At 50.1% G+C, this 15,873-nt stretch overlaps 1 protein-coding gene across 1 annotated transcript in view; it reads left to right on the top strand.

Moving 5' to 3' along the window:
• Positions 1 to 568: 568 nt before the first annotated feature.
• LOC141245902 (sideroflexin-4-like) overlaps positions 569 to 15,873 on the top strand; it is a gene marked incomplete at its 5' end in the record, with an annotated part of 34,403 nt that continues 19,098 nt past the window's right edge. Inside the window, 2 exons of the mRNA XM_073669096.1 lie at positions 569 to 595; positions 770 to 824. Of these exons, the coding sequence (XP_073525197.1) occupies positions 569 to 595; positions 770 to 824 (82 nt within the window). The remainder of the gene's footprint in view (positions 596 to 769; positions 825 to 15,873) is intronic.

Below are 15,873 nucleotides of genomic sequence, written 5' to 3'. Positions count from 1 at the left end.
TATATATATATCCCCCCCTGTATATATACACAGGATGATAGCAGTGTTCCTGTACAGTGTATATATATATATCCCCCCTGTATATATACACAGGATGATAGCAGTGTTCCTGTACAGTGTATATATATATATCCCCCCTGTATATATACACAGGATGATAGCAGTGTTCCTGTACAGTGTATATATATATATCCCCCTGTATATATACACAGGATGATAGCAGTGTTCCTGTACAGTGTATATATATATATCCCCCCCTGTATATATACACAGGATGATAGCAGTGTTCCTGTACAGTGTATATATATATATATCCCCCCTGTATATATACACAGGATGATAGCAGTGTTCCTGTACAGTGTATATATATATATATATATCCCCCCCTGTATATATACACAGGATGATAGCAGTGTTTCTGTACAGTGTATATATATATATATCCCCCTGTATATATACACAGGATGATAGCAGTGTTCCTGTACAGTGTATATATATATATATCCCCCTGTATATATACACAGGATGATAGCAGTGTTAATTGGTGCTTATTGTTGTTTCCTTGTAGGTGACGGAGGCCACTAAGCTTTGTGCGGTGAGTGACGTCTTCCTTCTCGGGGGTCACAGGTCCTGTTCGGTGGATCAGCTCGGCAGGGCAGGTCCACTGCTTTTTCCTGGGGTTTTGGGGTTTTCTGTGGTGTAAATTTATTCTTGCATGAATTTCACATGTAATATGATTTAATTTTCCTACTTATCTCTTTCTTTTAAGGCCTCTCTTCACCCAGATTCTGGCCACGTCCTCCCCCTAATCTTCAGACCACCAGGTGAGCATAACTTAGTATTATGCATGAGTAGATGTAGGGACAGTGCCTCTCCTCTCCGCTGTCCCTCCTCTCCTCTCCGCTGTCCCGCCTCTCCTCTCCGCTGTCCTACCTCTCCTCTCCGCTGTGCCGCCTCTCCTCTCCGCTGTGCCGCCTCTCCTCTCCGCTGTGCCGCCTCTCCGCTGTGCCGCCTCTCCTCTCCGTTGTGCCGCCTCTCCGGTGTGCTGCCTCTCTCGAGTGCTCTGCCTCTCCTTTCCGGTGTACCGTCTCTCCTCTCCAGTGTGCCACCTCTCGCTTGTGCCACCTCTACTCTTCAGTGTGCCGCCTCTCGCTTGTGCCACCTCTCCTCTCCGGTACACCGCCTCTCGCGTGTGCCGCCACCTTGACCCCAGAAAGCTGTACATGTGCCGCCTCTCCTCTTGCGTACACCACCTCTCCTCTCCAGTGTACCGCCTCTCGCATGCGCCGCCTCTCCTCTCCGGTGTGCTGCCTCTCGCGTGCGCCGCCTCTCCTCTCCGGTGTGCTGCCTCTCGCATTTGCCGCCTCCCCTCTTCGGTGTGCCTCCTCTCACGTTTATCGCTTCTCCGGTGTGCCGCCTCTCCTCTCCGCTGTGCCGCCTCTCGTTTGCGCCGCCTCTCCTCTCCGGTGTGCTCCGCCTCTCCAGTGTGCCACCTCTCTCGCATGTGTTGCCTCTCGCGTGCGCCGCTTTTCCTCTCCGGTGCGACGCCTTTCCTCTCCGGTGTGTGCCATCTCTCCTTTCCGGTGTGCCTCCTCTCGCGTTTATCGCCTCTCCGCTGGGCCGCCTCTCCTCTCCGGTGCGCCGCCTCTCCTGTGCGCCGCCACTTTGACCCCAGAAAGCTGTACATATGCCGCCTCTCCTCTCACGTGTGCCGCCTCTCGCATGCACCGCCTCTCCTCTCGCGTGCGCCGCCTCTCCGGTGTTCTGCATCTCGCATGCACCGCCTCTCCTCTCCGGTGTGCCGCCTCTTGTGTGCGCCGCCTCTCCTCTCCGGTGTGCTGCCTCTCGCGTTTGCCGCCTCTCCTCTTCGGTGTGCCTCCTCTCGCGTTTATCGCTTCTCCGCTGTGCCGCCTCTCGTTTGCGCTGGCTCTCCTCTCCGCTGTGCTCCACCTCTCCAGTGTGCCGCCTCTCGCATGCACCGCCTCTCCCGCGTGTGCCGCCTCTCCTCTCCGGTGTACCGCCTCTCGCCTGCGCCGCCTCTCCTCTCCGATGTGCCGACTCTCGCATGCACCACCTCTCCTCTCCGGTGTGCCGCCTCTTGCGTGCGCCATCTCTCCTTTCCGGTGTGCCTCCTCTCGCGTTTATCGCTTCTCCGGTGCGCCGCCTCTCCTCTCCGCTGGGCCGCCTCTCCTCTCCGCTGGGCCGCCTCTCCTCTCCGCTGGGCCGCCTCTCCTCTCCGCTGGGCCGCCTCTCCTCTCCGCTGGGCCGCCTCTCCTCTCCGCTGGGCCGCCTCTCCTCTCCGCTGGGCCGCCTCTCCTCTCCGCTGTCCCGCCTCTCCTCTCCGCTGGGCCGCCTCTCCTCTCCGCTGGGCCGCCTCTCCTCTCCGCTGGGCCGCCTCTCCTCTCCGCTGTCCCGCCTCTCCTCTCCGCTGGGCCGCCTCTCCTCTCCGCTGGGCCGCCTCTCCTCTCCGCTGTCCCGCCTCTCCTCTCCGCTGTCCCGCCTCTCCTCTCCGCTGTCCCGCCTCTCCTCTCCGCTGTCCCGCCTCTCCTCTCCGCTGTCCCGCCTCTCCTCTCCGCTGTCCCGCCTCTCCTCTCCGCTGGGCCGCCTCTCCTCTCCGCTGGGCCGCCTCTCCTCTCCGCTGGGCCGCCTCTCCTCTCCGCTGGGCCGCCTCTCCTCTCCGCTGGGCCGCCTCTCCTCTCCGCTGGGCCGCCTCTCCTCTCCGCTGGGCCGCCTCTCCTCTCCGCTGGGCCGCCTCTCCTCTCCGCTGGGCCGCCTCTCCTCTCCGCTGGGCCGCCTCTCCTCTCCGCTGGGCCGCCTCTCCTCTCCGCTGTCCCGCCTCTCCTCTCCGCTGGGCCGCCTCTCCTCTCCGCTGGGCCGCCTCTCCTCTCCGCTGTCCCGCCTCTCCTCTCCGCTGTCCCGCCTCTCCTCTCCGCTGTCCCGCCTCTCCTCTCCGCTGTCCCGCCTCTCCTCTCCGCTGGGCCGCCTCTCCTCTCCGCTGGGCCGCCTCTCCTCTCCGCTGGGCCGCCTCTCCTCTCCGCTGGGCCGCCTCTCCTCTCCGCTGGGCCGCCTCTCCTCTCCGCTGGGCCGCCTCTCCTCTCCGCTGGGCCGCCTCTCCTCTCCGCTGGGCCGCCTCTCCTCTCCGCTGGGCCGCCTCTCCTCTCCGCTGGGCCGCCTCTCCTCTCTGCTGGGCCGCCTCTCCTCTCCGCTGTCCCGCCTCTCCTCTCCGCTGTCCCGCCTCTCCTCTCCGCTGTCCCGCCTCTCCTCTCCGCTGGGCCGCCTCTCCTCTCCGCTGGGCCGCCTCTCCTCTCCGCTGGGCCGCCTCTCCTCTCCGCTGGGCCGCCTCTCCTCTCCGCTGGGCCGCCTCTCCTCTCCGCTGGGCCGCCTCTCCTCTCCGCTGGGCCGCCTCTCCTCTCCGCTGGGCCGCCTCTCCTCTCCGCTGGGCCGCCTCTCCTCTCTGCTGGGCCGCCTCTCCTCTCCGCTGTCCCGCCTCTCCTCTCCGCTGGGCCGCCTGTACATGTTCTGCAGCGCCCATGAAGATTTCTCTTTAGGCGTCTTTCTCTTTCGGCTCCAGCGCCTCCTTACTGTAATCTGGTGCCCAAAGCTAAAGTTTATTTTCCAGATGAAGTCGCAGTAATAGTTTCATAGCACATATTCCCATCTCCGAGCCCCACCAGAGAGGGACGTTCTCCACCCCCGTCCTTTTTCCTGTCACACAAGAGCTTACAGTCTGGGCTGCCTTTATGTGAATTACACTATTTAACCCCTTTATCTCCGAGGGCGGTTTGCACGTTAATGACCGCTGTCGCTTTGAGCTTCAGCGGACCCCCCTGATTCTTGCACTTCATGATGGTGACCTTTATTTGATATGATCTCGTCTGTACAGCGCTGTGGAATTAATGGCGCTATAAAGTGAGTGAAATAAATAAATATCACCGGTGTTTATTTGTGAAAAAATCAGAAATTTGGTGAAAATTTCACAATTTTTATGCACTTAAATCAGAGCGATATGTCACACAGAATAGTTAATAGATGACATTTCCCCCATGTCTACTTTACATCAGCACAATTTTAGAACCAAATTTTTCTTTGTTAGGGAGCTAAAAGGGTTAAAAGTTGACCAGCGATTTCTCAGTTTTCCAACAAAATTTACAAAAAAATTTTTTTAGGGACCACATCACATTTGAAGTGACTTTGAGGGGTCTTTATGACAGAAAATACCCAAAAGTGACACCATTCTAAAAACTGCACCCCTCAAGGTGCTCAAAACCACATTCAAGAACTTTATTAACCCTTCAGGTGCTTCACAGGAATTAATAGAATGTGGAAGGAAAAAATGAACATTTAACTTTTTTCACAAAAATTTTACTTTAGACCTGTCAGGGATTCACAGGATCCCGATTACTCACAGAGACCACCCACTGTGATCAATATAGGAGGCTGCAGGCTGTTCTGAGTAGTTATCAGCTAGCAGTGAGCGCACGGCGTACACACCACCTTCCAACGCATGGAATATGTGTATATGTCCTTGTACTATCACTGATAGCCTCACGATAACACACTTAAGATTATTCGCTGCCACCACCTGCCCACACACTCCCCTCTGATGACACCACGTGTGCGGGGCTCCACCCTTCATGTTTTTATTAAAATATCTAACTTCCGCGATAACTCCTCGCGGGTTGATCGTAGAAGTGCGCGAGTGATACCATATTTTCCATTACTACACATGGCATAGCTGCGGTCTGTTATTTTGATACTTTTGCATTACACCTCACCGGAAGGGCGTACAGATTTGGAAAATTACGCATATTGTTCCTTAGCTGACCCTGCCACTAAAAATGTTTCCTATTATTATTGGAAGTATAGAACTTCCGATATTCCATATTTCGCGTCGGCGCCGATGAGACTGCGGATTTCTGTTGTGCAAATGGAGATGCCCTGGGGGTAAGAGAGAATGCTTTTGAAGCCAGGAACTGCATCCTTCTCACCTAGGCGTATATTTATCACAGGCTGGTGCTACTAGGAAATGGATTCGTATGTTAATTTGAATGGCCTATTGAGCTTCTTTTACTCTGATAGATGGTACATAAGGGAGGTGGGAAGAGGGGTTTGGTGTGGGGGGGGGGTTCTTAATATTTTTTATGACAAGACCCAAATTTTTTTATTTTTGCAAGGATTACAGAAAAAATCTGGACCTCAAAATTTGTTGTACGATTTCTCCTGAGCACGCCAATACCCCATATGTGGGGGAAGACCACTGTTTGGGCTCACGGCAGTGTCCGGAAGGGAAGGAGCGCCATTTGACTTTTTGATTTTAAAATTTGCTTGAATAATTAGTGGACACCATGTTGCGTTTGGAGAGCCCCTGATGTGCCTAAACAGTGGAAACCCCCCACAAGTGACCCCATTTTGGAAACTAGACCCCTCAAGGAATTTCAGTTTTTCTTTTTTAAGAAATTTGCAAAAATTTCTACATTTCTGTTTTTTTCAGTGAAGATGGGGCAGAGTGGACTTTACTGAGAACAAAAATGAACTTTTTAGAATTTACCAAACGGCTGCAATGAAACAAAGAGTGAAAAATGTAAAGGGGTCTGAATACTTTCCATACCCACTGTGTGTATGTATATATGTGTATATATATCTATATCTCTATCCTCTACTATGGGGTCAGCTGATGTCCACAAAGGAGCTACTGTCTCATAAGAGGGCTTCCTACCTGCTTCGCTCATCCGCCCTCATTGTGGACCCCCCGTCAGTAGTGATTGTCTGCACTTTATGATACACTATGGAGGGTACACTGCTCAAAAAAATAAAGGGAACAACTCAAATAACTCGTCCTAGATCTGTGTTCCCGTGTTGTGCTTGTGATGCATGGCACTTACATTTTGGTTGCAGGTCTCCTACATCCGTGGTCCTTTTCCTTCAGGGACCGCCACCTGCACACTGAAGGACTTCCACTCCTTTTTGTAAAAACAACTTTACTTTCAGTTTTCAATTCGACATAGCAGAGCATACAAGGATGGACAGTCGCGTTATCAGGGCTGCAGTTCTTTACACAGCGCATGTTCTTAATTTACCGCCTGGCTGTCTCACTCTTTCCCTTTCTTTGCTGGCCACTTTGGCCCTTGAGATGCTGAAGACACTTGCAGCCTTGTGAGTCCCGCACAGCCTTCTCTGAACTAATCTCCATCTGTCTGAGCCTCCGCTCTGGGAGGTTTTGGAGGAAGCCTCACTGCTACCTCTTGTGGACCGTAGGACCCAAATTCTATGGGACAGCCTGTGTCAGATTTACAGGCCGACGGTTCTCTGCTGGCCTGTAAACTTCCCCTTCTCTAAACTGTCCTGCTAATCCCACACTGAGCAGCTCCCAATTCCTTAACTATTTCCTAGCTTAACTATCTCCTCTCTTAAAGTGCCCGCCTCTGCACTCCCCCAATCTACCTACCTAAACCTACACTAACCCTGCAGTTAACACGTCCGACAACTGTCACATGCATGTTCACATACATATAATACACAGACTGTCATTGAAATATTAAGAATTTCTCCCAAACCACTCTTCCTCCCTCCCTTATCAACCATCTGTCAGAGTAGAAAAGCTAGCAATCTAAAGAGCTGTCTATGCAAATTACCACATTACCATGCACCGGAGAAGTGGCTAATAGGCAAATGCTACTACAAAGGGAGCTACTAACCCAATTAACATAAGAGTGTATTTTCTAGTGACACCAGCCTGTGACAAATATACACCTAGGTGAGAAGGATGCAGTCCCTGGCTTCAAAAAAATTCTCTCTCACCCCCAGGGCATTCTTCATTTGCGCAACAGAAATCTGCAGTCTCGCCGACGCAAAATATGGAACATCAGAAGTTCTATACTTCCGATAATAATGGGACACATAATTTTAGCGGCAGGATCAGCTAAGGAACAATACGCATAGTTTTCCGTAGCTGTGAGCCCCTCCGGTGAACTGTGGCACAAAAGTATCAAAATAACAGATTGCAGCTGTGCCATGTGTAGTCTCTAAGAAGGAAATGTAAATTCGTAATAAAGAATATGGCGTCACTTGCGAGCTTCTGCGATCAACCAGCGAGAAGTTATTGCAGAAGTTAGATATTTTAATAAAAACATGAAGGGTGGAGCCCCACCCACGTGATGTCATCACAGGGGATGTGTGGGCTGGTCCCCCCCTCGGCATAAAAGACCCAGCCGAAGATGGGTCAGTACTCATGCTGGGAGTCTATATTTCATATAGAACGGGTCACTTTCGATAGCGATCAATTGGAGCGTCTCCCCTCCAGCTAAACGGAATCGTCTCTGCGATCTTTTTAGTAAGTTCTTCTTTAATCCCATTTTATTTGTGTAACTGTATATTCTGTACTGTAATGTCCCCCTTTGTAAAACCTTTTGTATATTTTTCCTAAACACTGCCTCCCTTTTGGATTAAATATAACATGTAATAGTTCTGTTTCTTTTGTCCTGTAATTGTTCCTCCCCCGAAGCCATACACGCTACCAGAACGCAGGCGTCCGATTAGGCTTGTATTATATTTTAAAATTGATCGGTGGTGGCAGCGAATAATCGTAATCGGGCTATCGTGAAGCTGGCAGTGACCGTACAGAGACATATGCACATATTCCATGCGTTTTAATCCGAAGGTGTGTATGTCATACGCTCACCGGTCGCTTGCTGATAGCTACGTAGTGAGTAATCGGGATCATGTGCGCACGAATCCCTGACAAATCCTGACACAGAGTATATTACGATGTGCACAAGGAGGGAAGAGACACATGACCATTCCGGCCACCCCCTTACACATCCAAGCATCCACACTCTGGCATGTCTGCCTTTTTCAGTGTTGGTCCCACACTCTTCACTGCTTCCTCTCCATATCTATCTTTTTCTATCTGTACAGCTGTTTCGGATCCCATTGGGGGCCCTGACTGCACCCAGAACAAATTGCCCATGGCTTCAACTTATTCTACACACAGCTAACCTTCCTGCAAATGCCCTCTCAGTGTTCCTGGACCTTGTCTACGGGAAGGCTCTCGTAGCTCTCTCACTCGTTAGACCAGCTGACTGTAATAGGAAAGCCCAGATGTGATAGGCCTCTCACCTACCAGACCAGCTCCATGGACAGTGGAAAGGCTCACGTGGCCTCTCACCTACCAGACCAGCTCCATGGACAGTGGGAAGGCTCACGTGGTCTCTCACCTACCAGACCAGCTCCATGGACAGTGGGAAGGCTCACGTGGCCTCTCACCTACCAGACCAGCTCCATGGACAGTGGGAAGGCTCACGTGGCCTCTCACCTACCAGACCAGCTCCATGGACAGTGGGAAGGCTCACTTGGCCTCTCACCTACCAGACCAGCTCCATGGACAGTGGGAAGGCTCACGCGGCCTCTCACCTACCAGACCAGCTCCATGGACAGTGGGAAGGCTCACGCGGCCTCTCACCTACCAGATCAGCTCCATGGACAGTGGGAAGGCTCACATGGCCTCTCACCTACCAGACCAGCTCCATGGACAGTGGGAAGGCTCACATGGCCTCTCACCTACCAGACCAGCTCCATGGACAGTGGGAAGGCTCACATGGCCTCTCACCTACCAGATCAGCTCCATGGACAGTGGGAAGGCTCACGTTGCCTCTCACCTACCAGACCAGCTCCATGGACAGTAGGAAGGCTCACATGGCCTGTCACCTACCAGACCAGCTCCATGGACAGTGGGAAGGCTCACGCGGCCTCTCACCTACCAGACCAGCTCCATGGTCAGTGGGAAGGCTCACGTGGCCTCTCACCTACCAGACCAGCTCCATAGACAGTGGGAAGGCTCACGTGGCCTCTCACCTACCAGACCAGCTCCATGGACAGTGGGAAGGCTCACGCGGCCTCTCACCTACCAGACCAGCTCCATGGATAGTGGGAAGGCTCACGTGGCCTCTCACCTACCAGACCAGCTCCATGGACAGTGGGAAGGCTCACGCGGCCTCTCACCTACCAGACCAGCTCCATGGACAGTGGGAAGGCTCACGCGGCCTCTCACCTACCAGACCAGCTCCATGGACAGTGGGAAGGCTCACGTGGCCTCTCACCTACCAGACCAGCTCCATGGATAGTGGGAAGGCTCACGCGGCCTCTCACCTACCAGACCAGCTCCATGGACAGTGGGAAGGCTCACGTGGCCTCTCACCTACCAGACCAGCTCCATGGACAGTGGGAAGGCTCACGCGGCCTCTCACCTACCAGACCAGCTCCATGGACAGTGGGAAGGCTCACGTGGCCTCTCACCTACCAGACCAGCTCCATGGACAGTGGGAAGGCTCACGCGGCCTCTCACCTACCAGACCAGCTCCATGGACAGTGGGAAGGCTCACGTGGCCTCTCACCTACCAGACCAGCTCCATGGATAGTGGGAAGGCTCACGCGGCCTCTCACCTACCAGACCAGCTCCATGGACAGTGGGAAGGCTCACGTGGCCTCTCACCTACCAGACCAGCTCCATGGACAGTGGGAAGGCTCACGCGGCCTCTCACCTACCAGACCAGCTCCATGGACAGTGGGAAGGCTCACGTGGCCTCTCACCTACCAGACCAGCTCCATGGACAGTGGGAAGGCTCACGCGGCCTCTCACCTACCAGACCAGCTCCATGGACAGTGGGAAGGCTCACGTGGCCTCTCACCTACCAGACCAGCTCCATGGATAGTGGGAAGGCTCACGCGGCCTCTCACCTACCAGACCAGCTCCATGGACAGTGGGAAGGCTCACGCGGCCTCTCACTCCTAAAAACCTGCTGACTAAAGTGGGAAAGCCCAGCCTCTCACCTACTAGATCAGCCATGCAGCTGGCTACCCACCTCTGCTGATCCTTAACCTGCTGTACAGCAGCCACACAGCACACAACTGGAAGCGAGTACAATCATACACTGATGACCAAATAATCACTTTCAAATTTTCCTAAAATAGGCACAATATTTACTTTCAGCATCCAACTTACAATCTTCCTCTCAGCGGGCGGTACAGTACGACAATACACGTCTGCAGCGGCTTCACCCCTTTCTCTCACACACAGGAGCCGAGCAGCCCTTCCCGTCAGTACACAGCACGCACGGAGAGAAGATTAGAACAAGACTTGAGGAATGCAGCAAATATGACAGTTTCTAACTTTTGTTAAAAATGAATAATTAATATACAGTCTTCAAAACCTTCATTCTCAGGAGTTAGGGTAATAAAACCAAGATTGTTCACTATAGGCACAGATCAGTGACTCTCTAGGATAAATTGAACAGATTGATCATGCATAATATACAGGAACCATTCCAAATGTCACACCATTTATGAGATAAGCTTATTATTTGTTCAACATAACACAGAAAACTCCAAGAATTCCACATGAAACTCCTGTAGGAATCAGCCTGATATATTATACCCAGAATCACAGAATAACATCACAGAAGTACAAAAATGACAAATAATGATGCTTTCATGCGTGCTCATTCAGGATCTACTTCACGGCGATTTCTTTTTCTTCTTCTTTCACGTAAAGTCCCTTATCTCAATCACTCCGCCTGTTTCAACTCAAGGAGCTGGGAAGGAAGTGGAGCATTTGGATTTGGAAGCACAGAATTTGCTCAATTTCTTTAGTGGGCGAAGAGCCATGGCGCTTTTCCCGAGCCTTTGTGCTACCAGCAATGTGGAAGCCCCCTATAGTGGGGACTTGCTTTTTTTGTGGATTGATTTGAAGCTTTTGTTAGGAACATTTTACATAACATTTATCGAGATCACATTTATCCTGCGCTCTACTCAGAGCACTTATATCAAGGTTTCCATCTAAATCTGCGAGTGATGTGATTCAGATGAACCCCGAGGGATCCATTCACTATAATGAGGCAGAAGAGTTACTCTGTACTCTGTCTGGCCTCTGTTCAGCGTTGTCCTTTTGAGAGATGCACAAAACTGTGGGCGACAGCAGTTTTATGCATACCTAAAAAGACGGACACCGTCGGATCACAGGTCACGGTGCCTCCATCTGCCTCATTATAGGGAATCTTCCGCCGAGGGTTCCGTCTGAATCATGTATTTCAGAGATTTACACAGAGACCTCTGTGTAAGCACTCAGCGCAGAGTGCAGGATAAATGTGAGTCGAACCTTATTGCGATCTTTGGGAGGCAGAATGAACAAATCAGCAGCAGGTGAAGAATTGGTTTTATTTCTTTTTTACGTGTGGTAAAAGTGATTAGGCGACTTTATACTTTCGGGTCGGTGCAATTACAGCTATACCAGATTTATATCGGGTTTTTATGTTTGGCAGCTGTGTCACACTAAAAGATGCTTTTTTTTTCTAAAGACTAGTTTCTGCATCGCCATATTTTGAGAGCTATAATTTTTACATATTTTGGCCGACAGAATCAGGTGAAGGCTTGTTGTTTGCGGGACGACAATTTTTTATTGGTGCCATTTTTGGGCATGTGATATTCTTTTATCGCTTTCTATTCTGATTTTTGGGAGGCAGAATAAACAAAAACCAACATTTCATGAATTGTTTTTTGGGGGATTTTTTTTATGCCGTTCCGCGTGTGGTAAAATTGATAAAGCAGCTTCATTCACAAAACAATTAAGCATATACAAGCATATACAAATACATAAAATAAATGGGATTAACAAAAGAAACTTACTAAACGCTGGTCACAGAGATGGCTCAGAGATTAGCGAAGGCGAGCACTTAGACTGGAAACGTCCAGTGAACGTGGATCATGCCTACACTGATATGTATCTCTCTACATGGAACACAGATCATAATTCTCCTTATTTTATCAGCACCTAAGTTACACCCACACACCTCCCCTTGATGACTCATAACAGGGCTGGTCATGGGATGTGGCTTCAGTTTCAGAAAATTATAATATTCACAATATCTTAACTCCTGACGATCACAGCAGTCGATATCGCCATCATATTTTTTATCGGGATTTTACCTTTCCATAGATGGGAAACATGGCATGGCTGTTGTCAGTGATCTGGGCACTATTGATTTGGGGCTTATAGGCATATGTCGTGAAAAACACGTATATTACTTACCGGTAATGTGTTTTTTCGGAACTCATGATGGCACCAACGAGTGAGGGGATCCGCCCTTCAAGGACAGGAAACCTTCAAGATAAAAAGGGCGGCACCTCTGTCCGCATCAGTGGATTACAGAGCATGAGCGGACATCCCAGTTAGAGCACATCAATTTTATAACTATATACCAACTTTCACCCACGTGAATAATTTAACACCCACCTACCGTAAGGTGACCATCTTAATAACAGGGAGTGAATATAAGGATGCCATCATGGGTTCCGAAAAAACACATTACCGGTAAGTATTATATGTGTTTTTCTGTCACCCACGACGGCATCAACGAGAGAATTACAGAGAATTAAGTATATTAGGGAGGGACCACAGCCTGCAGAACCCTTCTCCCAAACGTGAGATCAGAGGAGGCCGAAAGGTCAAGTCTATTATAGAAGGTGGACGGAAATTACCATGTGGCCGCCTTACATATTTGTTCAATGGACACATCCTCTTTTTCTGCCCAGGATGCTGCCATGCCCCATGTAGAGTGGGCCTTCAGATTGTCAGGAGGATCTCTGCCTGATCCCGCATAGGCCATCCTGATGGCTTCTCGGATCCACCTTGATAGAGTGCCTTTTGAGACCTTTGTTCCTTTCCAGGAGCCCTGAAAGGAGACAAATAGAGCCCTATCCTTCCTCCATGAGCTTGTGGATTCTAAATAGTGTATGAGGCATCTCCTGACATCCAAGGTGTGGAATTTCTCCTCCTTGCTATTTTTAGGTTTGGGACAGAAGGATGGTAGGGCTATCTCCTGAGACATGTGAAACTAGATAAGAAAGCAGGGTCCGGTCTCAAAACTACTCTACCTTCCAGAATTAAGGTATTAGGTGGATCCGCAGGCTGGGCCTGTAAATAACTAACCCTCCATGCTGATTTCAGGGCCACGAGAAGTATTGTTTTAAGGGTAAGTAACTTTATGGACCCTGAGCTAAGGGGCTCAAAAGGTGAGTTTGTTAACTCATTCAGCACTAGATTTAAATCCCAAGGCGGGATCTTTATTATAGGGGCTGATCTGGCTCTACTGCATGCCTTCACAAATCTAGCCACCCATCTGTTACCTGCTAGATTATATTTATACAAGGCCCCCAGGGCAGAAATTTGAACGTTTAAGGTGCTAGCCACCAGGCCTTTTTTCAGCCCTTTCTGTAGAAACTCTAAGATGGCTTTTACGGGGACTTCCCTTTCCCCAGGGAGGACCCTGTAGATGATAAGAATTTCTTCCAGGTTCTACCGTAAATCTTTGTAGTGATCGGTTTTCTACTTCCTAGTAGAGTAGTAACCAGTTTCAAAGAGAATCCCCGGCCTTCTAGTAATGACCTCTCAAGTTCGGGGCTGCTAAGTGTAGTTTTTACACCTGAGGATGGAATATAGGACCTTGAGCAAGAAGGTCGGGGATCTCTGGAAGGATCCAGGGGTCTGTGACCGACATGTTTCTCTTGGGCCAGAAGGGGCTATAAGAATCCCCCGTGCCCGATCCTCCCTGATCTTCCTCAATACTGCTGGAATTAGACATGTCAGAGGAAAGGCGTATTCCAGTCTGAAGTCGCATCTGAACTGGAAGGCGTCCACTACCAGAGGATTTTCCGTGGGATACATTGAACAGAACTTAGTGCCCATTCACCCTGCAACAGTGACCTGCGACTCAGAAAATCTGCCTTCGTGTTGTCATTCCCTCTGCTGTGAAGAGCTTTTAACAGGATCTTCCCCTCCACTTGAGAAAAAATCCTCCCTGCTAGCTGCGTACGGAATTTCGAGCGAGTGACATGGGTCTCGTACAGTACTTTTACGTGGTGACCTTGTAAGAGGGGTAATAGGCTGACTAGTGCGTTCTCTACCGCACGGAGCTTCCACATGTTTGAGGACTCCAGTCTCTCCATCTCTGACCAAGTTCCTTGTATCAGGTGGTTGCCTAGATGCGCCCCCCACCCCCTGGGGCTGGCGTCTTTGGTTATTACTCTGGCAAAAAGGAGAACCCAGGGGACGCCCATCTGGACCATGTCCACCATCAACCACCAATGGAGTGAGTGTATTACATTGCGAGGGAGTGTCAATTTGCCCTCCAGATATCCCTGGAGGACGACTTTGTTTTTTAGGACGTCCCATTGTAACTCTCTTGAGTGAAATTGGGCCCAGCATACTGCTGGAATGCAGGAGGTGAGAGACCCCAGCAGAGACATGGCCCCTCTGAGAGTCATTACTGGATTTGTTATGACCGCTGAAACCAGGTTTTTTATTTTTTCTGATCGGGCAGGTGGCACTTTTGCCGAACTGAGTCCAGTGTAAGGCCTGAAAAGATCTGAGTTGTCTGTGGAGCCAATTTGGATTTTTTCCAGGTTTAATCACCATCCTAAGCTTTTTAAGATGGCACATACATGTTCCACTTGAGCCAGGCAATGATCGTAAGTTCTTCCAACTATTAGGAAATCGTCTTAAGTATGGGATGTAACTTCCGCTATAAGTTCTGTAAATATATGGGGCGCCGCTGCCAGGCCAAACTGAAGGGCTCTGTATTCAAAGTTCCTGATGATCCCCCGTACTTTTACGGCCGCTCTGAGGTATTTCTGAAAGCTCTGATGGATCGGCACATAATAATATACATCTCTCAGGTCTAGTACTGCCGTGTAGCAACCGGGAAATAGTAAACTTATCCTTGATCTTATTGTCTCCATCTTGAATGATGGAATGTTCAAACATTTGTTCAGGCCTTTCAGGTTGATTATTACCCTGTATGTGTCGTCTGTTTTTTTTCACAAGAAACAAGGGGGCATAAAATCCTTCCCTTTTTTTCTTCTGGTGTCTCTTCCCGTAACACGTTCTTTCTTAGGAGGTTTAACACCTCTTCCTCCAACGCCTGTTGTTCTGGCGGAGAGGATCTTATGGCAGTTAAGATGAATCTCTCTGGTGGGTTCCTCAGGAATTCCAGCTTCAATCCCAATCTTATCAACCTGAGGATTTAATTGTTGGAAGAAATCCTTTCCCAGGCTGGAAGGAAGAGAGAGAGTCTCCCTCCCACCTGGGATAAAGAGTCACTTTGGGTGTTTTCGACTTTCTTGGGAGGGCCCAGCCAAATAGAAAACCTTTTCCCTTCCTGGGACAAGCCTCCCATCTAGGTTGTTCCGTGGATGTTCTTCTGCTGTTAAATTTCTTCCTCCGAAAGGACTACTTAAACGATGGGAAGAAGGTTTTGGGGAATCCCTTCTTGTTGTCCCCTGCCTTCTCAAGAATTGTGTCCAGAGTTGTGCCAAATAGGAAGTCTCCTTCACACAGAAGCGAATATAGTTTTCCTTTTGTTTGCATATCCCCCAGGCAACATTTTAACTAAACCTCTCTACGGCCGGCAGTAGATATAGCTGCCAACCTGGCGGAATCTGCAGAGGCATCAGACAGGAAGGCCGCTGCCCCTTTCAAAACCAGAAGAGTGGCCAGAATGGAATCCTGTGATGCATTGCTTTTAAACCTGGTCTTCTAAGCTGTCTAGCCAAATCATGAGAGATCTGGCAGTACAGGTTGCAGCTGTGGCTGGTTTTAACACCCCTTCAGATGACTCCCAAGTGCCTTTTAAGGAAGGTATCAACCTTTCAGTCCATTGGGTCCTTCAGTAACCTTTCATCTTTAAAAGGGAGGGAAGATCTTTTTGAAGCTTTGGATACCTCAACATCCAGCTTCGGGGCCTCCAGGATGCAGTGGCCTCCTCATCAAAAGGATATTTCCTTTTGAAGGAAGATGGAAGGGGACCCTTCTTTTCAGGTCTATCC

This window comes from Phyllobates terribilis, unplaced genomic scaffold, assembly GCF_046119375.1.
Source record: "Phyllobates terribilis strain yellow unplaced genomic scaffold, ASM4611937v1 Scaffold_2286__1_contigs__length_146259, whole genome shotgun sequence".
In the NCBI taxonomy this organism is placed as follows: domain Eukaryota; kingdom Metazoa; phylum Chordata; class Amphibia; order Anura; family Dendrobatidae; genus Phyllobates; species Phyllobates terribilis.
The sequence above is the reverse complement of the archived record's forward strand: the minus strand, read 5'-3'. Positions and strand labels throughout refer to the sequence as shown.